This window comes from Corvus hawaiiensis, chromosome 17, assembly GCF_020740725.1.
Source record: "Corvus hawaiiensis isolate bCorHaw1 chromosome 17, bCorHaw1.pri.cur, whole genome shotgun sequence".
Taxonomy (NCBI): domain Eukaryota; kingdom Metazoa; phylum Chordata; class Aves; order Passeriformes; family Corvidae; genus Corvus; species Corvus hawaiiensis.
The window spans coordinates 13,867,519-13,893,461 of record NC_063229.1 but is presented as its reverse complement, the minus strand read 5'-3'; the positions used below and the strand labels follow the sequence as shown (position 1 = coordinate 13,893,461).

The 25,943-nt window shown below is 45.4% G+C and overlaps 2 protein-coding genes across 3 annotated transcripts in view; one reads left to right on the top strand and one right to left on the bottom strand.

Moving 5' to 3' along the window:
- The window catches only part of SPO11 (SPO11 initiator of meiotic double stranded breaks), a 217,728-nt gene that overhangs the window by 115,747 nt on the left and 76,038 nt on the right, over positions 1 to 25,943 (top strand). The gene's annotated exons all lie outside the window — the stretch shown is intronic.
- The window catches only part of BMP7 (bone morphogenetic protein 7), a 42,973-nt gene continuing 39,014 nt past the window's right edge, over positions 21,985 to 25,943 (bottom strand). Inside the window, exons 6-7 of the mRNA XM_048321807.1 lie at positions 25,318 to 25,428; positions 21,985 to 24,789 (exon numbers count right to left, since the gene is read on the bottom strand). Of these exons, the coding sequence (XP_048177764.1) occupies positions 24,640 to 24,789; positions 25,318 to 25,428 (261 nt within the window). The 3' untranslated portion in view covers positions 21,985 to 24,639. The remainder of the gene's footprint in view (positions 24,790 to 25,317; positions 25,429 to 25,943) is intronic.

The following is a 25,943-nucleotide window of genomic DNA, read 5'->3' as shown; positions in this document are numbered from 1 at the left end:
TTGTGGGACATCCCGGTACCTTCTGGGACATCCCGGTACCGTCCGTGACATCCCGGTACCTTGTGAGACATCCCGGTACCTTCTGGTACATCCCGGTACCGTCCGGGACATCCCGGTACCGTCCGTGACATCCCGGTACCTTCTGGGACATCCCGGTACCTTCTGGGACATCTCGGTACCGTCCGTGACATCCCGGTACCTTCTGGTACATCCCGGTACCGTCCGTGACATCCCGGTACCGTCCGGGACATCCGGGTACCTTCTGGTACATCCCGGTACCGTCCGTGACATCCCGGTACCTTCTGGTACATCCCCGTACCTTCTGGAACATCCTGGTACCGTCCGGGACATCCCGGTACCGTCCGTGACATCCCGGTACCTTCTGGGACATCCCGGTACCGTCCGGGACATCCCGGTACCGTCCGTGACATCCCAGTACCTTCTGGTACATCCCGGTACCGTCCGGGACATCCCGGTACCGTCCGGGACGTCCCGGTACCTTCTGGTACATCCCGGTACCGTCCGGGACATCCCGGTACCGTCCATGACATCCCGGTACCTTCTGGTACATCCCGGTACCGTCCGTGACATCCCGGTACCTTGTGGGACATCCCGGTACCTTCTGGGACATCCCGGTACCTTGTGGGACATCCCGGTACCTTGTGGGACATCCCGGTACCGTCCGTGACATCCCGGTACCGGCCAGGACATCCCGGTACCTTGTGGGACATCCCGGTACCGTCCGTGACATCCCAGTACCTTGTGGAACATCCCGGTACCTTGTGGGACATCCCGGTACCTTCTGGGACATCCCGGTACTGCCGGGACCCCCGAGGACCCCTCTGGGACATCCCCGGTACTGCCGGGAACCCCCCGGTACCGTTCCTTCTAGAGCATATGTAATGCCCTCTTCCTCTTGCTCTACATTTAATTTATAGTTTTTACCCGACATAAAATTCTCATCCATTCCAGAGGACTTTATTCCTGTCCATAGGACACAAATTCTTCTCATCAGGACTTCAATTGTTCATCAATATAGATAATTTTAAAGTTACTTAAAATTCGATTAATATTATGTATCTTTAATTCCTGCAGCCTCACTCCGTGAGCAATGTGAAATGATTCCACTGCAGTCACATGTCCAGGCGGTAAGAACAGTTTGGCTCAATTCAATTTGTTAAGACAATCAGTAAAAACCTGCTTAGCCTAATGGGTGAGATGATTTTACCTCAGCAGAACAACGACTTCTGGCATTACCCAGTGAGATGGTGCATGTGAGTGGCAGAAAGAGCAGATTTTTCCTCCTTTCACCCACAATGATTCCTTAGTGAAGAGAGGAATGCTCATGCTGATGCCCCAAGTTTGCTCCGTCTCTAATTTAGGTCTAACCCTGGCAATCAGAATAAGCAATTTTGGTTTGGAAATGTTCAACAGAGATACTTTTACTGCGAGGAAGAAATTTAAATCACAAAAACAAGGGGGTCTGAACACTTACTCCTCCTTGATTTCTGAAATGAAAGGTGACATAAGGAGGAGCAGGAGTGGGAGCTGTGTGAGGTTCTCCTCAGCCCTCTGGGATGCTGCTCACCAGCCACTCCGTTTGGAATAACAAATAACAGCATCCCTTGATTCTCCTCCAACAGTTTTGGACTGATTGCAGCGGGATTACCCATCATCCCTGGGTTACAAACATCCCCACAGAAAAACAGGATTATGTGGTACTCTCACTTTAACCCATGGGGAAGGACTGGCCCATAAGATGAAAGAGACTTTTATTCCTGGAAATCAGGATTTCCCCAGGCCAGGGCTTAGCAGAGCTCTTGCAGTGGCGCTGGTGTAAGCTGTCCCCGGCCTGCCCCCCTGGCACAGGGCTGTGCTGGCCACGAGGGCATTCCACAGCCTGTTCCCTGCTCCCAGCCATAAAGAATATCCACAGGAGTCCTTCCCTCATGTGCAGTGGGGTGCAGGTGTGGTGGGCTTTGCACCAGACCCCACCTGGTCCCACAGCTCCTGCCTGGACAGGGCTGTGTATGAGGGGCACGAGGCTGTGTGTTGGCACCTGTATGGAGGCAAGGCTGATGCCTTCAGAGAAATTAAAGCCACATTTACAAATTAATGATCTTCTCTTCTCAAGCCACGTGTGCTGCTGCATCTCTCCTGGCCCCAGGGCAGGAACAGGCATTGCCCATCTCCAGGCAAAGTGAGGAAACACCATGTGATGGATAAATCACAAAAGCAGCACTGAGCATCTTTTCCGGTTTCCTCCCTGTCCTGTAACATTGGCCAAGTGTTTCAATCAATGCTCATTCTCAAGGGATATGAGCCCAGCTCAGCTGCCTCCTGGGTAAGGCATTTATTTCCTGGGAATCTGGTACTGTGTCTTAGGTCCTTTTTTTTAGCAGGGGATACAATTACTTTTTGTGGAAGGATATTGAAATGTATTATTTTTGTTACTAATTTGATATTATCCAATTATAAGATATTATAAAATTTGCAGATTCTGCCTTAAAGGTTTTAATCTCAGATTTGTGTGTTACTTTGATACATTTAGATAAATATTGTAACAAAACACTCATTTACTCTCTCAGAAATGTTTTTATAATGGCTGTAGCTCTGTGTCGCGTGTTAGTATTTTAAATTCTATGTTAAAGAGTTTGTCATAACTAGAGTAGGGAATATATTTTTCATTTGTAACTTAGGTTCTCTTTGCATTGCAAGCTACCAATTAGACTCAGCATACCAAAAATAGCACGGGCAAAGACGGGCTACTTAAAAAAGCCGTGAGAGATTAACAAAGTATACCTAGACACAAACCATATGCAGACAAGAAAGAACCAGGACAAATCAAAACAGTTTCAGCAGGTAAGCAGCCACACAGCAGCTTGTGTCATATATCAAAGAGGCACAGACAGTAAAACAGCATCCTGCAGCTGGCAGCGGGTAGAAAGCCCCCCAATAAAAGCTGGATCGTCCCTCTTTGGTTTCACAAGCTGTCCTGGGTAGTGACTGCAAAATTGAGTTGTAAGCATCAAAAGGAGACTGGAGTCATCCTAAACCACGTCTGTGAGGGTCCCTGGGATCCAGGAGGCTGAGAGTGAGGAGTGCTTGGCAAAGGAGGGATTCCTGCTCTCCTGGGAAGTCCCTCTGTGCTTCCCATCCAGAGCTCATATACACACTGCAAGGTAAAGCCAGACAGCACCAGGGCAGTTCTGCTTTCTTCTCAGCATCCATAACATGGGTGACACTCCTAATTTCCTAAATAATACTAATTCCCAAAATAATACCAAAAAAATAAGCCAATTCCTAACTGATTAACACCCGAGAGGGAAAAACTGTAAACCCCATTTTTGTTTATGTACACACACTGTAGTAAGATAACAGGAAGGAAAAACGCTATTTATTGTTGATGTATTTATCTAGCTTTCAATTGTTTTGACTTGTTTTCAGGATCCTGCACAGTTTAATTCCTGATGTAGGTGAGCAGCAATGCTGGGAGCCAACTCCATACAGGCAGGAAGAACATGCAGTGTGTCTGTTATGGAGACATCCCTTGCTTGGTGGGTTTCCCAAACTGGAATGGGGGTCTCTGACTGTCCATGTGCAGGATGGTCTCCGTTTAGGGAGGGCAGGGTTTTCGTTACTGTGTGAAATTCAGTGGAGGTTACAGAGTTATTTTTTAAGGTCAAATTTATTCCTCTGCCTCCCAGTATCTGTGAGAATCCATGGGTGCCTGAGGGCAGCATTTCTGTGTTTAGGAAAGGCACAGCAGGGAAAAAGTCAGGTGACTTTCAAGGTACTTGGAATAACTCTGCTGACCCTGGTGGAAAGACCAGGGCCAAAAGGTGGAAGAACCTGATGCACCTCAGGCTACTCTGACAAAGAGTTGGATCACAGCTTGCATAAATTAAGGTCAGCACAGCTGGAAATTCTGCAAAGGGTTGAGCAGCTTGGGCTGATGTTGCTCCAGCTCCGAGACAGGAGCAGGTCCCCAGTGCCTGTGGAGATCGGGGACAGCCAGGACCACTCAGCTTCCCAAGGAATATCCAAACCCAGCACCTCCCTGGAGACAAGAAGAGCTCTTTAAATGCAATTAGGACTTGGGTTAGAGGCTGGCTTTGCTGTGTAATTATCAGCATTACCTCAGCATTATCAGTCCAGGATTTCACTGCTGATCCCGTGGATAATCCTTACCTGTGTGCAAGCAAAGGCTGCTGCTCCTCCCCGACCCCAGCCATCCCCTCCCACCCCTGCAGAGCACAGCACCTCCCACCCCACTGGTGCTGGCACTATCTGCTGTTTGCTGAATTATCTGCTCTGGTGAGCACAGGGTGTGAGAATGGGCAAAGGAGGAGCCTCTTAGTTCAGCCCCAAACCAGGGTAGAAGAATACCAGCAAAAATTAGCCAAAAATGTTTGTCTTCCCTGCCAATCCCTCTCAGTGATTTATTTCTTTTCCCTTCTTTTTTTCCCTCCAAGTTTCACACAAAGCTCTGTCTTTAGGATTAGCTGTCTACAGGCAGCTCTTTGTATTCAGCTGAATTTAAGATTATGGCTGAGCCATAAAAGGGGAGAAAGGTGACACTGGAGAGTTTCTGCAGCTGTAAATCCTGAAATATTCAGGCCCATGACATTTTTGTAGCTGGAAAACGCTGAGTGAGGCGTATCTGGTCAACACTGGGGCCCAAAGCTGGTTGGATTTCACAGAAGAACCTGCTGTGAGTCTCAGGTTTGGGTGGCATCTGATGCATTTAAAGAGATCTTTCAGGTCAGATGCTGAAACGCTGTTTTTATGTGCTGCTGTCTGCAGTGATTGCCAAGAGGTTTCACACTGGTCTCCAGTCCTGAGCTGGTGATGGCTCTGGAGTACTCGGGTGTGCTTTGACTGAGCTGTGAGGACGTGTGTGATGAGTTAAATCTGTCTGAAAAGGTCAGTGGGTCAGGGCTATGCAAACCCAAGCAGCCTGATTCAAGTTCCAGTTCACCACTGGATTGGTATTAAATCAAACATGTCTGTCTATTTACAGACACATGTCCAAGTCACTGAGTTGTGGTTAACAGACCTTGAGGTGAAGGGGATCTTAGGGATTATTACCCTACCACAGGCTTCCCCCCTGGAATTTTGCACTGGAAATCATATTCATGCATGTGAGTCTCATATAGGCGATGAATTTTAACTCCAAAGTTCGTGTCTTTAGTGTTCAGAGACAGGAAGGCAGCTTGAGGTGTGGTTTCTCCCCATATCTAATGAGTGTTATTACGAGGAAATCTTCTACTGGATCAGATGCTTCCAATGAGTCTTTAAAAGGCTTTGAAAGTATTTAACAGGGTACCAGAGCTCACCACAAACGGGAAGAGGAAAAAATTTATGAAGTCTGAGGCTTTGTCACCATGGTGACATCTATTTGAGTTTGGAAGTTGCATTAGTTTGAGCTCACAGATTTTTTTTTTCCTGTCATTAAAGGCACGCCTCTTATCCTCTCTCAGTTCCCTCCTCCTTCTCTTCTTACCCCACAATGACTGCATTTAAAAACTAAATTTCCTTTCAGGGGAAAAAAACCACACAGGATAAATTAGCTCCATCCATTACTGCCTCCAGCAAGCTGCAGCTGCTGAGGTCCATTTCCAAGTGGACCTTATGTATAAAATGAGAGAAAAAAAATTTCTTTTCTGTGACATGCAGTTGAACAGCTGTGATCAGATATGTCCAAGTGGGAGAGGCCTTTAATGATCACAGGGATGACCACATTCACCCCTCCAGTCACTCCCCAGGCTTAGGTGGAGTTCACAGCAGAGATGGATTTGACCCAGTGAAGAACATCAGTGGTCTTCTGGGTTTGCTTTGCAGAGCACGCAAAGAAGCTCTTCAAAGGTTTGTGGTACAACATAACCTTGACTTCAACTCTGGTTTTAATGGCTACTTGGAAGATGACAAAGACCACACTCTTTGGGAATCTGTCATGGGGTGAGAAGCCTCAAAACCTCAGGGCCAAATCTAAGCAGAGATGAAATCTCTGCAGCCCACACAACTGCAGTGGCAGCTGTCAGAAGGATGCCAGAGCAAGCCCTGCTCCTGGGCTGACAACTGCAGGACAGAGAGGCTGAAGCACAGCTTAAAGGAGAAATGCTCCTTTGATGGATATCCAGAACGGGTGACTGCTTCCCTTCAGGATGAGCATGCTGTGCCTGGGAGATGCTGATCAGCTCTCACAACAGCCCTGCCATGGATGGATGGCATGGCAGGAGCCCTGATCCACAGGCAATGGCACTTAGAGGACTTGGAATAGATGAATTTGGGCATTTGTTTGACTTGTCAGAGGGAGAAGTCAAGCTGTGGTTGATGGGTAGAGCAGGACTGGGCTTATTCACAGTCATGGGCTAATGGTTTTCTGGCCACTGGGAATCTTGGTCTTAAAGAGCAGGAATTCTGTCCTAGCACTTAGTTTTAGGAGGAGTTTTCTCCCCTGCACTGACCAGCATCACACATCATCCCTCCCCGCCTCCATCTGTGCTCACAGTCTAGTTCACTCTCAGTAACACATATTTTATTAAATTTGGCTGAGAGAATGTCACCAATTATGAAGGGGAAAGCAAGAGTGAAGGTTAGGGGGGAAAGGTGAAGGTTAAATTCAGACATTCATGAGTTTATGGGGCAGTTTGTCCTCAAATCAAAGCCAGGCATTCATGTTGAGCTACGTAAACAGGAACAAACACTCATGTGAAAGTCACTTAAGAAGCAAAAACCCATAAGAATGTTTGCTGCAAAATATGTGCTTTCTTCTGCCTCCCTTCCCCTCCTCTTGGCCCCACTGAAGGAGATTGCTCAGAGTGTGTTTCCAGCCTGGACAATGTGATGCCTCCAAAGATAAAGACAAAACCATCCCTGCCCACAGACACATTTCATGCTCTGAAGGCTGAGCCACTGCTGCCAGCACAGCCTCAAAAAACAGCACAGGATTCCAGAGCCCTGGGGTTAGGACACATCCCAGTCCTTCTTGAGGTGCCCAGTGGTGTTTTTCCTCAATGCCACACTCTGTTAAGGTTTAGCTCAAAGTATAATTTTGGGAAGAAACAAGAAAACTGGTGAGAACATTTTTTTAAAAAGCAAATTAACCTCAGATCCTCAGTTACCTTTTATTTACCAAACAGAAGAAGTTTCTCTGTGTGATACATTTCTTAAATTATAGGTTTCCCATTTCCTGGCATCCTAATAAAGTCTAGATGAATGATGAGAGAGTCTGCTGGGAGAACGAGTAAACATCTCCTACTGTCTGGAATGCAAGACGACTACTGTCTTATCCTTTGTTACAGGTTGTTAAGATAAAATTGCCCTATATGTCAACAGCACAGTCAATGAAATTAGAAAGGGCATTCTACCTCCACACTGCCCCCGAGGGTTTGAGGAGGGAGGAGGGAAGGCATTGTTTCTTTGTTTATTTTGGGTTTTCTTTTGCCATGAAAGAAAAGAAGAAAAGGGGTTTGTTTTGGGTTGGGGGGAGAAGCTTTGTTTTGTTTCTTTTTAATGCAAATGAAAAAGAGGAGAAAAGCCAAGGAGGATGTTCGAGGCAGGTTTGGATATTTCACCAGCTGTGCAAGCAGGAGAGGCAAAAAATTATGGTTTGGTGAGAATCCCAGGAAAGGCTGAACTGCAGCGGCAGCAAAGCTTGGGTGCAAGGAGACCCTGAAGCTGTAGATGTTGGCTCCAAGCAGGGCAGAGTCTGAGTCCCTGAGCTAAGGGCACCCCATGGCTTTTGTCCCCCATCAAGTGTGTGCTCTGAGCAAGGGCTGCCCTTTATCTGCTGCTGCAAACTTGTCAGCTGCAGTTTGGGGAGAACCCTCTCGTACACCCCTGTAATCTGCTAAAGTATCTCTGGTGTGTCTTTTATCAAATCTTGATGCTGTTGCAGTTTTCCTAGTCTTTAGAGAGAAGAGCTACTTCTCTTGGAAAGTATTTTCTGGAAATGTGAGTCTCATGAGTGTGCCCTTGATTGCCAAAACACTAGGAAGCAGTCTATATGATCTGCCTGTGCTCAGAAGAAACCCAGTGCTGACCTGTTTTCCTTGCAATTAGGCTGTATCACCAAAGTAATTGCCTGGATTAGATTTGTTATGTTAATTGTGTCTTCAGCTGTCACTGCCCTTGAACCCCAGAGCCACGACAGCAGGATCCAAAACTTAAATCCCATTGCCTCTTTTCCACAAAAAAATTGATTCTCTGTTCTAGACACATCTCCCAGATGATCCCTAAGCTGCAGGACGTGCTGGGCTGTGGTGGAGCTCAAGGGTTTCTTGTGGAGGGACAGGGCTCTAGCGCAAGTCAAAGCCTCATCACTTCCATGTCCTCTCTTGTATCCATGTCAGCTTCTGTTACAGTCTCATTCCTTTGCCTTTTCATTTGTTTTTCCTGAGCATTTTGGTTTGCTTCTTTTTTTTTATTTTTAAACAAAGTTGTTTATTCATTTTTGAAACTCAAACATTTCACACTTAAAATATTTTTGTTTTGAAATCAGAAGAAAACTTAACTGAAAACAATGCTGGAGAAAAGCTGGCCATAAAGTGCCGAACTTGGGTGAGAAATGCTCTTGGATTCACAGAGCATTCCTGAGTTCCCCAGCCCATCTGGTAGCATGTCAGAAACTTTACATGTCACTCTCCTGCACTTACGTGTGTGTGTGCACACACATACACAGGAGAATTTTCTCTGACAAGCTGTAGGGCTTTACTACAGATTTTCCATCCCTTACCATGTCAAGAAGAAAATATCTTAATGCTCTATTCACAAAACACTTTTGGCCTGTTTCCATTTGAATGCTATGCTTGTTTGCATAGGCAATTCAGAGGGGAGTTCATAAAACCTTGTTTTGCCTGAATTTGTGAATGTCTGCCCACTGCATGGTCTTAAAATGAAATTATGTTGGAAAAGGGGCTGTTTTGGGATGCATACGTTTTGCACGTATCCTTTAAATAACTCAGATATGTTTTCTAAGGAGGATGTTTTTCCTACGGGCTGAAGGACACGTTTGTACCACCTACAAATTTCTTCAGCTCCAAAACAGCACTGAGTAAACAGCTGAGGGTTTTGCCAACTCAGTGTTTCCAGCACTTGGATCTGCCCATTGGAGGGATCCCTCAGCAAAGGACAACCTCTTGCTCTAATTCTTGCTGCTTAGCTCCAGCAGAAAATCTTTCTCCTGCCTCCGTTCCCAGCCTAAATCCGCGATAATGGGGACAAAGCCTCTTCTCTGCCCAGCCTTGCCAGGAGCAGCCAGCCCAAAACGGATGTTTGTCTGTATTAATCAAACACACAGAATCTGCAACCTGAACTGTGTACAGAAATGAGTGGAAAAAGCGCAACCTGACCGCAAAAGTATTATTTTATAAATAAGGTCCTTTAGTAGTAGTTAATTGGATACACATTTTGCTGGATTCATGGAACATTAAAAACTATCATATCCAAATTGACTGACTGAGTTCATGTTACATCTCCAAATTGCCAGTGACCATTCTGCCTCGCAACATCAGACCCTGGGTTCAGCAATCTCGCTCGAGGGCCTTTTTTAAGCACATGGCGCTTTTTTTTCCCCTAATAGAGATTGATTTAGTGTATGTTTAATGGCCCCATAAATCACTCAACATGCCCAACTCACATACAAATTCTGCCAAAAAAAAAGTTTTCAAGGAAGCAGACGCCTTGTTCTTGGAACCAATTTGCCTTGCTCCCTGCGTGTGCACGAACCCACCATTTCGAGATCCTCCTTATAAAAATGTCCTGCTCTCCCAGGCCTGCACGTTGGTCATTTTCTCTGGGGTTGCTTTCTTACCGTGCCAAGTTAAACTCGGGCAATTCCCCCGCTGTGCCCGTTCTGTTCGAGTGCCTTTGAGATCGGCAATAAATAAATTCATTGTGCATTTCAACGAGGAGAAGGAGCCGGAGCTGGAGTCGCATTGTGCCTGCCCTTGTGAAGATCTATTGTGTGCAAAGTAGTGCGCTATCGGATGGCGTGGGTCATTTTTCATTACCCCACTGAGGATGCAGCTCAAAGCAGAGGATTATAGAAACTCATTTCCTTTGGTTAAGGAAAAAAAAAAAAGAGTTAACATTCAATAAACTCGAGGGCTATGACGCAATGTGGCCCTCAGAACCTTCCGAGCAGAGCTGTTAATAGCTTCCTTTCCCAGGACGCGGGTTTGCCCCGCTCACTTATCGACTTTGATGCATTAGTAAAAGAAAATATCAACCCCTCATAACTCTCAGAAATGATACAATACATCACTTAAAAGTAAGCTAGGATCAACACATTGTTAACTGTTTGATCTCTCGAGTCAAAATTAATGATAGGTGTTTTGCACACAAAAAAATGAATGTTAAGAGCCTATTTAAGCTAACTAAAGACATCCCTACAACATCAGGGTTGAATTGGAGGTGATTTCCTGCAATGCAGCTGTTATAAGTTTATCAGTCTGCGGGTGGCAGTAACCAGTAATCATAACCAGATTGCAGAGGGGTGGGATGGAACTTATCTTTAAATAGAAGATCTATCTAACTAACTACAGAAAGCTGGTTGGGAACTAAGTCCACGGTATTATTCACCAGAACACCCAAGGGTCTGGGAGAAGCCAGTTTTCTGTATATTTTAAAGAAATGAAATGATTCTGAAGGTTTAACTGCTAGGCAGGGAGAAACCAAGGTTCATAATGATTAACAGCAGACCTCCTGCGCTCTTGTACTCGCAGCATTTACACAATGATGATAGCTAATAAGAAATGGCATTAAGAAATGACTTCAACTTTCTCCACTGAGATGTTGCCATAGGCTGTTGATGAACTTTTAGCTCATTCTCTTGTGACACGGAAAGGAAAGATCTGAAATGCAGCATATACTTCAAGCAGAAAAGCGATTGAAAAAATTCCAAGAAATCTCTGTGAAGAGCCAAAGAGAAGTGTTGCACTGCAAGACAATGCCTCTGGACAATTACAGCCTGTTAGTTTTAATGCAGCTCCAATTGCTTCCGTCTGCAGCTAATCTGACCACTGGAAACAGGCACTTTTGCAATGGCCCTTAATTTTTCTGATTTGTGTGTGGGCGGTATCTGTTGGTATTAATATGGCTGTTTTCCGGATTGAATTAGGGAAAACAAGATGAGCTTTCAAAGGAGCCTCAACTTTCTTTGAGAAATGTGAACTGCAGAGCACGGGATCCATGTGGATGGGGTAGGTCTGTCCCGAGCCCCTGGTGTGTGAACACAGAAAGGACGGACAGAGAAGTCCCAGGGATCCCCAGATGTCCCCAGCAGGACCCTACAATCTTTTTAGCCAACCTTGTTCCTGATTTTGTCAGATACTCCGGGTACTCCAGCTCCATCTTTAGAGCTGTGCCCACAGCCAGCAGGGATCCCCACCATTTCCAGCTTCCTGAGCCATGCAGAGCCACTGTTTTCTGTGGATGAATGGATGCCTTAAACAGCTCATGAGTGAGCCAGAATCTTCTTCCATCCCCAAAGTCAGACACATCTTGATTTTAAACTGACCCTAGTTTGCAAGAGGTGCTGTGTGAACCTTTCCCAGGTCCAGCTCCTTCCCCTTGTAGGGACTGTCTCATGCCTACACTTAATCCTGGCTTATGGAAACCACAGTTCTAGAGAGGTTCAAATTTGCTTTTTTTATGAGGAACAGACTGAAAAATGGCAAACATAAAGTTTTAATAAAAATGAGTGTGTTTTTAAAAACTCTTCACACAGCTTTCCTTCAAATTGTGCTGCAAGTTTAAACCTAAAACAATTTTTCCCCATGTCTGATATCTGTACATTATTTATACAACACCTTTTTTCATGGAGGTTTTTTAATTATTATTCCAGAGGTGTTTTTCAGTGGAGAAAAAGGAAATTATTGATAAAACTGTAAATTTGAAATACGTTTCAATTGAGACCCTTAGTCATTTCCAGATTTTTTTGTTTTCCAAGCCTTACTCAACAAAACCTCTTAATTATTTCTCCATGGCGATGGGATCAGCTCACTCTGTTCCTCTCCCTGTGGGGCGTATAAAACCCTCAGCTGGCAGATCTCCCTGTGCACCAGGCTGAGAGATGTGACAGATCACAAATACCTGGAGAGGATAAATTTTCCATTGAACAAAGTATCAGAGAGGCCCCTGCATCGCCTGCATGAGGACAGGTGGATGGGGGCCAAACACTTCCTGATTTCTTGACTTGCTGTGTGATTTCCCGGTTACTGCTTTGGAAGTGGCCCATTCCAGGCAGTCTGGTTACTGGGCTGGGCTGGGCAAGACCTGTGGCCACTCAGTGCTTGGCCTCATTCCTGTCTGCTCACTGTGGTCACTCCAGACTCCTCACCACAACCTCTGCCCCCTGCATGCAGAACTTTGTGTGCTTTACAGCCCATCCCACCATAGCCATGCCTTCAAAAATTCTGCAAAACTGAAATTTTACAGATGGGGAAACTGAGGCACTGATGGGTGATGCGTCCTGCCCAAAGTTATGCAGTGGATGATATGAAACAGAAATCAAGACTCCAGGTCCAGCTTCTTCTCTATCATACTGAGCTATGTCTTGTTAAAGGACAGCAGTGAGTGTTGAACTATCAGCCTTCAATATAGGAACTTTTGCCAGAGTAGGCTCTGAAATTCTCTGATGTGTAAATCACTTAAGTTATAGGAAGGGCTGTGTTAAGACATTGTGTGGTTTGCTGCAATCCTTAGATTCACAAAACCCCTGTTAAAACACAGCCCTGTGCACGTGTGGGAAGTGCTGCCTGTCCATCTGAACCGGAGGAAGATCTCTCTGCAGAGAATGGTGGGACTGGTACACAACCAGTTAAGTGGTTGGGGCAGTGTCACTCAATCCCTGCTGCACTGCAAAGTGCTGGATTCCTAAATGTGGGACCCAGATGCAAAAAGAACAAAGACCACATGAAAGTGGTGCTGATCATCCGAGCTGTGGCTCTGAGGAGGATGTGGAAGTGCTTGGGAGGCTGATACAGGGCTGGGGACAGACAACACAGCCAGCAGTCACTTTTGCAAGGCACATGTGAGGAGGAAAAGGTTTCTGTGCCTCCACCAAACCTCCTCGTGTGCAGCCTTGGGCATCTGAGACCATGCCTGTACACCCACACATGTGGGCAGGGCTCCAACCCCTCTGCAGATATGGGCCCCCCAACCTTCTAGACAGAGTTGGGAGAGGACTGTTTTGGGAGCAATCCTTGCTAAAATGAGCCATGAGATGTGATAAATCTCCCTTTTTTTCACCAGGCTTTCCAGGGAACCAGTGACTTCAGTCAGAACTCCCCACTGCCCAGCTGGACTTGTAAAACAGCCCAAAACATGCTTGGACATCCCAATTCTGTGGGCCAGCCTGGCTGTGGGAGCCCCAGGGAGAGGGACACAAGACAGAGGCAGGTTCTTCTCAGTCCCCACAGTGATGTTAGGCAGAAAGTCCCTTTGCTGAGGGGCCAGGTATGTGGGTGGCTTCTTGTGGCCAGCAGAGGACTCTGAAAGGCTGTGTGAGAACACAATCAATGAGGTGAACATCAGCATTCCATGAGCAGTGGGTGACTGCCTAATTAGTGAGCTCTTTGGGGTTGGAGCCTGAGAGAAGGGCAGAGAGAGGCTTAAGCCATATCACCTGGGGGAGAGGGAACAGTGCCTCCTGACTGAGAAAACTTGGTGTGTAAAGTATCACCAAATAAGGCGAAAATCAGGAGTTCCCAGGAAGGACTGAGTTATAGGATTTTGTACCAGTCACTGAGAAGTTGAGCTGGGAGCTTGGTCCTGGGGTTTGGTTTGCAAGGCCAGAGTTTGCCCTAAGGAGGAAAGAAGCCTTGTGGCCTTTGGTGTTTTGATGACTTCAGAAAGATGCGAGGTCTCCTTTCCCTGGAAAGACAAAGCGCTGGTGCTACCTTGATGTCACAGCCTGCTTCTCTTGAGAAGAGTGTGTGGAGGAAATGAGAAAGGTGATCTCTGGTACTGGAGAGGTAAGTTTCATCTTTTCAGTCCTAAATAAAATGATGCAGTAGTTTGCAGTGACTGAGAAACAGGTGTTGGGACTGATCACTGAACAGGCTGCAGCTTGAAGTAGTGTGTGAATCCAGGTAGAGCAGCTTCTGTGTAGTGTTTTTAGAGTAATATTATTTTAATTATTATTCAAATGCTTTCTTTTCTCTGGTTTCACCTTCCTTTTGGTCTTAGCAGGACTTGGGCTTGTTGTGTACAGAAACAATTTAGGCAGTGGCCTCGCTTGTTGTAGATGGCAAAATTTGTCTGCTGGCTCTGTGGGTTGTGCCCTGTTCTGCTGCTACCCACTCTGCTCCACTCACTGACAGGGTTGAGTACAGCACGGAGCTGGGAGGAGGTTCCTAAAAGTTCTTTACACTCTGCAGACAAAATAATCTTGAAATTTTGTGAATTTTGCTGCTGTAGCTCAAGCTTGACCTGTAGGGAAGAGTGGATGTCCTCTATCCATGTAGGGGACCAAAAGCATTGCTTGGAACTGGGCATGCAGAAACAAAGGTAGAAAGAGATGCTCTACCTTTGAAAGCTGGTTTGCTCTTGTCCTCAGGACAGCAGAGATCAGCCTGCAGCTCTGGCTGGAGTGATCCTGCTGCTCTGCACCCAACCCTGGGCGGGCCAGGGTGAGCTCCATCCCAGAGAGGGCTGACTCCAGCTTTCTGAGGAATGCTGGCTGATTGGAATAAGCTCTCCTTTGATCTGGCAAACAGAAGCCCACAACAGCTGCTCTGCAGTAGATAAGGACAGGTACTGTCCAGGCTGATGGTGTTTGGAGATTAGTCCCTTGGATGTTGTGCAACAGGCGAAGTCATCCTGTTGGGGAGAGCACCTGCAGCTGGGACAGCATGTTGGGGAAGGGATCTGCTGGCTGCCAGGGCTCAGGTGTGATGTAAATGGATGAGCTCCTGCTTCATCCTTCTCTGCTGTCCACCCACAACTCCTTCCTTGTGCAGAGGCTGGGGAGAAAACCTGTTCTTGCCAGTAAAATCTGTGTGCTGAATCTGGAAGTGTCTGTAAAGATTTTTTTGTTGGTTGGTTGGTTTTTCCCTCTCTTTAGTGGAAATTGCTTGGTTGCAAACTCCTCTCTCACAGTTTTTTCGTAAGAAGTTCCTAACATTTGTTCCAAATAGACTCACTAAAATGCTTCTTTGTGTATTACTTGACTGAAATGTTGCCTCGATCTTGCAAGGAGGCTGATGTGGCTTGTGCAGCCCTTTGGCCTTTGTGTGTCACACCTTTCTTGACACTTGGGGATGTTGTGAGCTGACAGCTCACTCCCTAACTGTGATGCTAGCTCTATGTGAGGAGCAGCCCTTGGATCTGGGGGCTGCCAGCAGTGTGGGTGAGACTGGAAATAACCTTTGCCTGTAGTCAAAGGTAGTCAGGAGTGGTGGTGGACATGACTTCACCGTGCCCGCTGCTCAGCATGAGTAACCAGTTCCATGCATTTCCATGCCAACCATTAATTTCCAGATGCAATGACTAGCATGGTATTTTCCATTTCCAGATTGTGTTTGTACTGGCATGATTTAAAATACTTTGTAATTACAGTGGTTCCTATAGTTGAGCTGCTAGAGCGATGCAGGGTGCTCAGAAGTTCTTCTTTAACCAGCAGTTTTGGTAATGACAGTAATTCACATAATCTATCTTTGTGGCCTTGTGGCTTTCAGAAGTATAGGCCCTTTTTTTTAATTCTTCAGAGATGTAGCCCTTTCTCTATATATAGCTCGGTAGATATCTGGTGTTCTGGATGTGTTAAAATAAACTCCACTCAGGAATTCCAGTCCCATCGCCACAAACTTTCTGATGTTGCTGCTGCTGTTAATGCAATTGAGTAAATGGTGGAAGAAAAGGGAGTGGGGAGGGGGATATGGCAGCTTCCTCTCAAACCTGAAGAGGCCTCAACAAATACAATTTCAGGCAGCAGTGGAGCTTCATTTTGGCTGACAACTCACAGCACAATAAGCAGTTTTGGCAGCCAAATGTGACAACATCCTACTGAACAGGGAAAATCCTTTCGTTTGGGGAAGATGGCTGAATCCCAAAGCTGCTCTCGTTTACTGGTTTAGTCTACTACCAACAAAGACGCTTCTAAATTACTTGAGGGAGAAACTGTTCAGACAGATCAGAGGCAGACATCTCCCTCCGTGTGCAATTAGATGTGCTGCTTCCTTTGAGAAGGGGCCAAAGCAAATGGGAAACAGCAATTAAGGTAGACACCAGCAATGAGGACCTAAAGTACAGGGCACAACGTTTATCAGCTCTTGCTGCACAGAAAAGGTCTTTAATTTGACTGGGGAGAGAAGAGCTGTAGCTCAATATTTTCATGGATTGATGAACTGCTATTTTTCCCAGAAGATCCTCATATGTACAGGGTGGGAGGGAGAGATGTTGATTAAATGTAAACTTCTCTGCAAGTGGGTGTGTGACCTCTGGTACATTGTTCCTTTACACTCCCTTCAGAGGCAGGGAATAGAGCTGGGGAGGGTTTGCCATGCCTCTGTCCAATTAACCTGTGTATTTTCAACCAGAGGCTGGCGAAACTGGGGGATCCTGAGCCTAGAACAAGCCCTTGAGGTCACTACTGTCATACTGACAATAAATAGCCCCAAATCACTTCTTTTTCAAGCTGTATGAGCAGTAAATGCAGTCTTTGGTACGCCAGGGCCTGACCTAGACGGTGACAATCCTTGTGATCTGTCCCACCTCTCCATTTGCTGAGAATATTTCAAGAGGAGGCAGGTGAATCACAGACTTGATGCATCCCTGGTCTTCTACCTCTGTTCATAAAGGGAATGAGGACACCTGAGGAGACACCAGGGTATGTCTGACACATGGCCTGGAAATGAGGCAAAAGCCACTCCAGGATCCTGCAGTGCCAGCAGAGATGTTTTTCTTTTCATTTTCTGAGAGGTGCTGCAGCAGAAAACCAGATCTGCTTCCTCAAAGACTGTCACTCCCATCTGAAGAACATAATATTTGACCCGTGGGCTTAACTTGCTGTCAATCTCCCACAACTCCCAGGAAGGAGCCTCCATCTCTTTTTAACTTGAGGCTGTTACCTCTTGCCCAAAAAACAGGTTTCTCAGGGCCTGTTCTTGAGCCGGATGAGAAACATGAAATAAATGAATGCAAAATCCAAGCATCTTCCTTTTTAACTGACATCACTAAAAACTCTTTGAAGAGGGAATGCTTAGCAAGTGTTAATTAATAGGGCTGTCATTGCAACTCCACACTGCCACTGCAAAGTGCAGTGAGTCACTGAAGACACACGTCCCTTTTTGGCTGCGACATTCTTTTATTGAGCATCTTGTTCTCAGCTGCTACTAGAAGCAGGAAATCTCTCAAAGCTGTGAAGAGCTGATCCAGTTTGTGCCTTGAACTGGTTATGCTTTTCCACCTACTCCCATGAAGAAGTGCCTCCAGCAGCTCTCAGAGGTAGCTGCTGCCATTCCTGGCCCAGGACTGAAGTGGCTGCAGGGTTGAGGTTTCCTCCAGCCCAGGCTCCACCACCTCAGTCGCTCAGTCACAACCTCCAGCCTAGGCTTCATCCCCAAGCACACCAACCTCATGGAAGGGCTTTACTGCCTTGTCTCATCCTTTTCTGTGGCCCCTGTGGAGGAAATTTCAGGGCTTTACGACCCCCTGTCTCTATCAAATGTGGTCTAAGCACATCCCCACTAGTGTAGACTATGAAGAGCTTTGTTTTTTCCTGCAAACCAAAAATACCAACGTTTTTTAAATATCTGGAAATAAACAGTTACATGATCCACTGAAATTCATAACAAAGGACAAATTGAATCCTTCATGCTGTGTAACAGCCATAAATAAAGGCTTTATGGCTGAGAAGTTGTAGGCAAAGCTCCAGCAAAATCGGATTTATTCCCTCCCCACCCCCTACACTATAAGTCTCTGGAAATGGGGGTTCCAAGGGCTGTTCTGACACAACATTAACTGCAGCTTCTTAAACCAGACTCCCTGCCAGTATTTACAGTTCACATTCTGTGCATGGTATGTGTGTATATAACTGCACCGGCCTTTACAGTTGATTTCTCAGTAGTCATGTGAAACCAAAACAACTGATGGGCTGCACTTGGAATCACTTGTGCATTTTTCTGATTTAGAATAAAAAAAGTGTGACTTGGTGTTAGGAAAAAGATCTCTTGATTAAAGTTACTCCAAGCTGATGGTGGCCCAATCTCTGTGAGTGTCATGTTCCTTCTCCCCAAAACCACCAGCTGGGTTTCCAGGGGAACCCTGTAAGATGGATTTTGGAACTTGGTTGTACAATTGCAAAGGCAGTAGCTGCATTCTTTCTTCTCACAAATGCCTGGCCCTACCTCTACTTGCTGTCTCCTCCAAAACTTAACTCTGAGGTGTCATGAAATATGTCTGTGGAGTGAGTAATTAACCAACTCCTAAAACTGTGGTCCAGCCAGGTCGTTCAGAACAGTTGCTCAGGAAGAACAACTCATTTCAGTGGATTTAAGAGCTAGTTTCTCACTTCAGGAGCCAAATATAGGTCAGTAGTGGCAGTAGATCACTGAGGAAAACGTATAAACAAATCAGAAGCAAAACACCTCACATGTCAGTTTTGGATCTGCTGAGTATGTTTGTTTGTGCTCCTGTGTGCCTAGTATGCAGCCTAAGATAGAGGCTAAAATGAGGAATTTATTCTCATTAAGCAATTGCCCAAACCTCTCTTTTTAAGGAGGTTGAGTAGTGCTTCTGCCTGAGGCAGAGAGACATAGAGCCACTGACTGCTCTGCTCTTGTCTACAGCTTGTTTTAAACACTGAACAAAATGGCTTGAACTGTTGGGACCTGAGAAATGATATCTTTGAGCTCTGACCCTTCATAACTGAATCCAGACACTCAATGTCTCTGCTTCCACGTATTTTGTATGGAGCACCTGACACAGCAGCAACAAATAGCATGGGAATAAATCCAGCAGCCTGCAACAGTTCTCCTTCGTTAGCCAAGCTGAAAGTCACCTTGCTGGTGTCACCATCAGTGTCTGGCCACTGCTGGGGCTATTGTCCACTCTGGACCTTAGTGGGGAGATCATGCAATGGGAGAGAAGGTGGGGAGCCAGGGCAAAAACACCTCTGTGACCCTTTTTGCACTCCACAACCACAGTGACATCCCAAACCTGTAGTGCTGCTCTGGAAATTTAGCACAACCCCAACGTCCTGTGCTGGAGCCCCAGGTGCTGACACAGTAAAGCACAACAGATCCACTGAGGGCCTGGCATCCCCTCCTTTCTTCTTAAGAGCTTCTTAAAATAAGACCATTAGCCCCAAGTTATCAGCAGCACAGAGCTGCTCACTCAGGAGTCACCTCAGCTCCCGGGGAAAGGGTACGGGCATGGTTTTAATTACGGGCACGGAGGTTGCAGTGGATACAGCCACTCACCCCCTCCCAGGCCCAGACACAAACGCTCCATTCCCCAAATTACCGCTGACTGGCCTGGGACTGGGTTTTATTGCAGACAGGCGAGCCAATTCTCTGAGGGTGAGGTTAATTCAAGCAGCCCCATGTAGAGCTTTAGTCTGCAAATGGTTAAATGCTTAACCATGCCTGCAAAAACTGGTCAAGTGCAAAGCTGCCTTTCCAAGGGTTTGTAGGCCTGAGGCTGAGCCCCCTTTTTTTTCCCCAACTTTCTCCAGTACCTTTCCCTGGTGAAAAAAAGTGTGAAGTTGATGAATCTCTCTATGGCTTTTCCTGTTTTCCTTTTAAATACAAAGCCAAATTTAAGCTGTTTTAATATTGTGCTGTCTTCATTCGTGGCGTGAATTCATACATGAGGATTCTATTGGAGAAAACAGCAGATTTATCTCAATGTGGTAAACCTCACAATACCAAGAAACAACTTTCCAAATATTAATATTAAAAAGTCTGCTCCTATTGCCTGGTAAACAGACCCTTGGAAAACCAGCTAAGAAACAAATCAGTGCGTTAAACCTGTTATCCTAAACTTCTGGTCTTTCTTGGCTGCTGATTTAGGAATACAAATTCCACAGCATTAAGTAGAAAAAGGGAATAGACATTTTTATTTAAAACAGAGTAACTCAAAGTGGCCATAATAACCCATTTGTTGCTTTTTTACTCGGGTAATGAATGACTGCAGTATAAAGTGCTCCTAGTTTTTGCCTCGAGGTCTTGTCAATCAATACCTGATAAATAAAAACTTCAAACAGGCTCCTTTTAGCTTAATTGGGCAGAATTTTTCTCCGAAGGAAGGTTGAATACAGAGAATAATATGTTTGTGGCAGCAGTGGAAGTCAGCAAGCAGGGTATTGGGATGGAAGCATACAGAGGATGTGAATTCTGAACTCAAAAGATGAGTCTTTGGGGTTTTTTCATCCAGAAGTATCTGTTCCCATTGCAGGCAGAGCTGAGGGACTGAATCCAGCAGCCCTTGGCTGTGCCCTGAGCTGCACTTGTGCAAGTTCTGCTGTCCCTCTCTGGTTTTAGGCTTCACAGCTGACATTTCCATAACAATCAGGAATCTTAAAATTGCACTGAGGCTTATTTTAAATCATTATTTTTTATTATGTGAACACTGGCAGCAACAGAGGCAGTTTCCTGCATAGGGACAAAACGATCTTATTGTCGGTGCTGGAACAGATCTGAAACAGCTCAATTAAGCAAACATAACATCCTCAAAGTTTGGCCTGGAAGGAAGTTAAAATAACTGTTCTATAAAATGTTTTAAATGTGCTTTAAAATGTCATTACTCAGATAAATCTAGCTGTTTGGAAGCTTGTTCACTAGGGTTTTATGGCCCTGCCAGTTTATGGCAGTGTATGTATTCACGTCAAGAATTCCTCTTCCAGAACAGTAGATGAGGAGACAAAGCCACAGGAGTGCTGCAGACCAAGGGGAGGCTGCAACCAGCTTGGGAATGGAGTTTTGGCTCCTAGGCTGGGAAAGCTGCTCCAAAGCACATCCAGCAAGTTGTGTGTATTTGGCAGAGCTGGAGACCAACAGATATTTCATGATATAAGGCTGGACGTGTTGAAGTCAGCAGTGAAGCTGCTGTTGGCTGCAAGACTGGCCCTGCAAAGCAAAAATATTTATTTTATTCTTTCTCCTCTTGCTGGCACCACCCCTCTCTTCACCAAAACGCAGAGAATTGGGACCATAATGAGAAATACCAGAGAATCCTCCTTCTAAAATTAGTCCAGGCCTACAGAAGCTGAGTAGGTATCACTTTACATCAATAAAGGTCTTTCCACAGATGCTTTGCTGGACTCTCAGAGCAGTGCATGAAGCAAATTTAATTATGAATTTGTAATTGCTCGTGGAAGATGGCAGATTAACTCCCAACTGCTGATGACTTAATCCTCTGGCCCAGCAAATACATGTATGTAAACTGGCAAAACTCTGCTCACTGTTCAAAGTAAACAAGAACACCAAAATTGCTGTTATGCCCTGAAGATATGCTCAGTTAATAGAGGGATTTAGACCATTATTTTTTTCAGCTGCCTCCATAGCAATGCAGTGTGGTATCCACAGTAGGAAACCTCATGCCAGCAGCATCTCTCAAATATGCTAAAACAATCTAAATTAGAAAATGTCAGCTTCTTGGCTGATGTTTCTTTGGAGTTTCTTTCTTCCTTTCTTGTGCCTCTATAATTTTATTGGGATGACTAAATCTCTGAACTATGTTAGCAGTAAACAGAACTAATTTACCCCCTGCTTCTTTCAAACAGCTGCTGACAGCTGCACTATAATTCAATCATGGATGTTTGCAGCACTGACTGCAAAACACATCCATATTTTTGCTATTCTTCCCTCCCTGTTGTATTTGGACCGAAGGAGCTGCACCAAATAATGACATGTGACAGTTTTGCCCGTACATAGAGATTGAGCTGCACAAAAACAGAGGCTCAAGACGAAACGTTGCCCAGCCAAAAAGGTTCTTTGAATAAAAGGAGAATAACCACACAGATACACAATGTCGTCGGGACGTCTTTTGTAAAGTTGCAATGATTTATTTTACTAGTTTGTACAAAAAGGCTTCTGACAACTGCTCTATGAAAAGAACCAGAAATGTGTATGCATTTTTGCCAACTGTTAATAAATATCTTCTTAAATAAGGAAACAAATGTGTTTAGGAACCGAGAATCATTTTTTCCTGCATGTGATTGAAAAGGAATTCAGAGATGGAAATAAATAATTCTTCTTCCGCTTGTGACAACTATTTACATAAAAATGTACAAACAGTGAAGCTGATGTTGAGCCTAGCAACAGAAATCCTGTTATTATGCTTAAAAACAACAACAAAAAACCAAAACAGAAACAATCCCCACATAATATTTAATATATGAGTCCTATACAGCAAGATACCGTGGCCCAAGGTAAAAATGCAATACACCAACGCAGCGACCACCAACACTGAAACACCCGCAAGAGAAAACTAATCCTTGACTACTAAATAGTGGAAGTTCAGGCATGATTAGCTTTTAACTTTCTAGGCAGCACCTTCACTTCCTTTAGGAGGTTTACAGAAGCACTGCTGTATATATGTATACAATGTCAAAAGATGTTTCCCATCTGTGTGATTTCAGTTCCTCGCTCTAAACCAGGGGTGCACTGAGGGCAGTTTTGGCTGCTGGTGGTGGATGGTGCTGGCTGCAGGCCCTGTGAGAGGTGGACTTTTGGCTTCAGCTGTTGTCCTGCCATGTGGCTGGCTGTGTTTGCCCAAAGTCTCCCCGTGGGGAGTTTGCGAGAGCCCTGCCTGTGGAGTGTGCCTGCTGCAGCCAGGCCGCTCCTGAAGATGTTGGAGTGGCCTGGGTGGGATGCCAGGCACATCTGGCAACATGGCAGCTGCTCACCAAGGCCTCCATCCAAAACCTACCAATGTTGTGGATGGACTTCCCCTTTCCCATCAGCCTAATCCTGCTACTGAGAAAACTGCTGGGAAAACACCAATTTACTTAAATGAGATGAGAATTAGGCCATCAGAAACAAGTTTCCGATTTATTTCATAGACAGTTAGGGTTTTTTTCTTCCTTTGCTTATTCTTTTTAAAGTGAGGCATCTGGTCTGGATTTGATCTGTGACTTAAAGGGAGAAGAGTAGTGAGTGAAGTCCAGAATTTCATTTATCTTCTTTCTCTGAACCCTCCTTTAAGGCAAGACATGGAGCCAAGACCCCACTGTGGCTGCATCGCCCCGTCTCCTCACTGAGCAGAGACCCTTCTCCAGGGATTGGCGATGTCCTGGACCCATCTGTTGGAGGTTTAGCTTTTTGGAGTTTGGAGATTTAGAGCTGGGTGTGCTGGACATGGTGTTTTACTGGGCATTATTTTCTTTTTATCTCCGTGGTGGAATTTAAGCCAATCCTACTTTGATGCGTGCCAAAGTGGGGGATTTGTTTATGATTGGTTACTGCAACTCTGCATTCTTCTTTGCAACAACTTTAATTGAGCCTTAATTACTTAAGTGTGATGTTTGTGTAACCTGTGACTTTAAAAGAAGGAAAAATAAAAGCCTTGAGGGGACATTTTCTTGCTTCTTGTTCCAGCTTCTTGGTGGCCCTTGAAAGGGATTGTTTTGGGGTTTTTTTGAGGTGAAGCCAACAGAGCAGGAGGTTTATCAGAAGCACTGACCCCAGGAAGGAAGGTTTCCTAGCTGGTTCCCAGTCTGTGTGGTGCTGGGTGTACATCCCAGCTCACAGCACCTTCTGTGCTTGAGCCTCCGTGTTCTCAGGAAGGTGTTGGAACTTGTTCCCTCAGGGAAGTCGGTGGACATTTTCCACACAGCAGCAGGATCTTTAGTTACAGCTCTGTAGCTGCTTAGGATACCCCAGCTAAACATTAGGTTTAATCCCTGCTTCTCAGCATTTTGCTGCTTTCCTGTTTCAAGTTCAATGCAAATTCAAATATTTCCTGGCTGCAAGAGGAAATTTCCTTCCTTGTTGATAGAAAAAAGTACACCCCAAAATTCTTGCTCTTTGAAGAACTTTTCTTCAGTCTTTTGCTTGCCACTTGATTTTTTTTCTTAGCCTAATCTGTCCTTTGAATTTGTGTCAATCCACATCCAGCTTTTGCTACTGTAGTTTGAAACTGGAAGTTGCATGTAATTCATCCTTCATTTTGCTTATGAAATTGAAGCAGAGGGGTGGAAGCAATGATTCTCTAACAAAATACCTGTTCACTCCAGGTATATTTTGTTCACTTATTTTATTGCAAACCGTGTTACAGGAACTACACACACTTATTAGTCACAGCACAGTCTCACCTTGGATAGATTATTACTGTTTTACTCACAATCAACACTGGTGAGTTTGCAATCTCCAGAAAGACTCGTTTGCAAAAGTATGTACTGTAGGAGCCAATTTTGTAAGCAGATTTGGTTTTAAACGGTTTCTCTGGCTTGTTTCAGTTTACAAGCTCATTGTCTGTAATAAACTAAAACAAAATGTGTTCAAATGTCTCTTTAGATTCAGAAACTGTTCCATTGTCTGAACTTCCAGAGGCCTGGTCCTAAAATGGTTTGGGATTTTTTTAAACCCATGGCTGGAGCACCAACCTTTCCCCCTCCCCCACACAGCCATACAAACTCACTCTTTGCAAAAAACTTCTTTTTCTTTCGTCTTTCTCTTTCCTACAAATCTAGTGGCAGCCACATGCTCGTACCACCATGTTCCTGTATTTTTTTAAGATAACATTGGAGCTGTCATCAAAATAGAGCACTGAGATGGCATTGAGTTGTGTAGGAGCACAGCAGGGTTTCGGCACAGTCTCTGGGTTTATAAAGTGAACCTGGGGAATGAAAGTAAAGACACGTTAAGATTTACTTTTCCCCTCTCCTCCCCCATATTCTTCTTTCCTGGGCAACCTTCTGCCTGTCCCATACCCTCCCTCAGACAGCAGCTGAGCTGTGTAGCTTCGGGATACACAGACCCCTTCCTCAGCCTGACCCCAAATCCACTTTTGGTGGCAGCACAGAGTGGATCCTTACAGAGTTTTCCCAGGAGAGATGCTGATAGTGGGGCTCATGTCCTGTTCCTTCCTTCCCATGCAGCAGGACTAAACCCCCATTACACTATCACAGGGCCCTTGCAAACCAGAGAGAGCCTGCCAATGCCTGCAGCAAAGGCAGGGTCATTTCTGGCCAGCTACTGATTCGGGCCACTCAGCCAGACATGTGGAGCCAGATGCTGCAGGCACTTCATGAGCTAAGGCAGACCTTCCCTCCCTTGTTAGCTAGGAGACCCTTCTGTGTGTAAATTTATTTCTGAGTAGCACCTGTCAGATGTTACCCCAGGTCAGGAGACAGGCTGCACCTACCAGTGTCTGTACAATGGCATGGTTTGTAGCATTCATGTAGGAATTCAAGGGGAAAGCACATTCTCCTTCACAGTAATAGGCAGCGTAGCCCTCCGGAGCAATGATCCAGTCCTGATTAAATTGAAGCCATTAGATTGTGGAGAAAGAAATGCAGTGAAACAAAAAGCCAACCAGCACATAAATCTATCCATTCACACATCCATGCACAGTTACAGTGGCCTGCAAAATAAAAATCTGCCCCCCTGGCCTTTCTAAAGCTCTCTTACAGGCCTCCAAAGTGCCTGCTCTTCCTGGAGGGACACATCCCACATTGCAAATGTGTCCACAGAGTAGCTGAACATTTGGGTTTGGCTGTTTATCCATTCAGCAGTGTTCTCCTGGCTGTCCACAAAGATCACTTCATCCAGAAACACAGTGCAGACATAAGCTTTCAGAAAGGAAAATGTCTTTAACCAGGTCTAAAAGAATGGGCAGATGAAAATGGAGAGTTGTGTGTGCCTTCAGCACTGCCAGAGGACCTGCAGGGCCACAGCTCCTCAAAAGGACCTGAGTGTGTTGAGCTTCCAGCCAGTCTCACACTAAATATTTGTACATCCAACTTAGCAGAAGCACTTAAGCATGCTAAA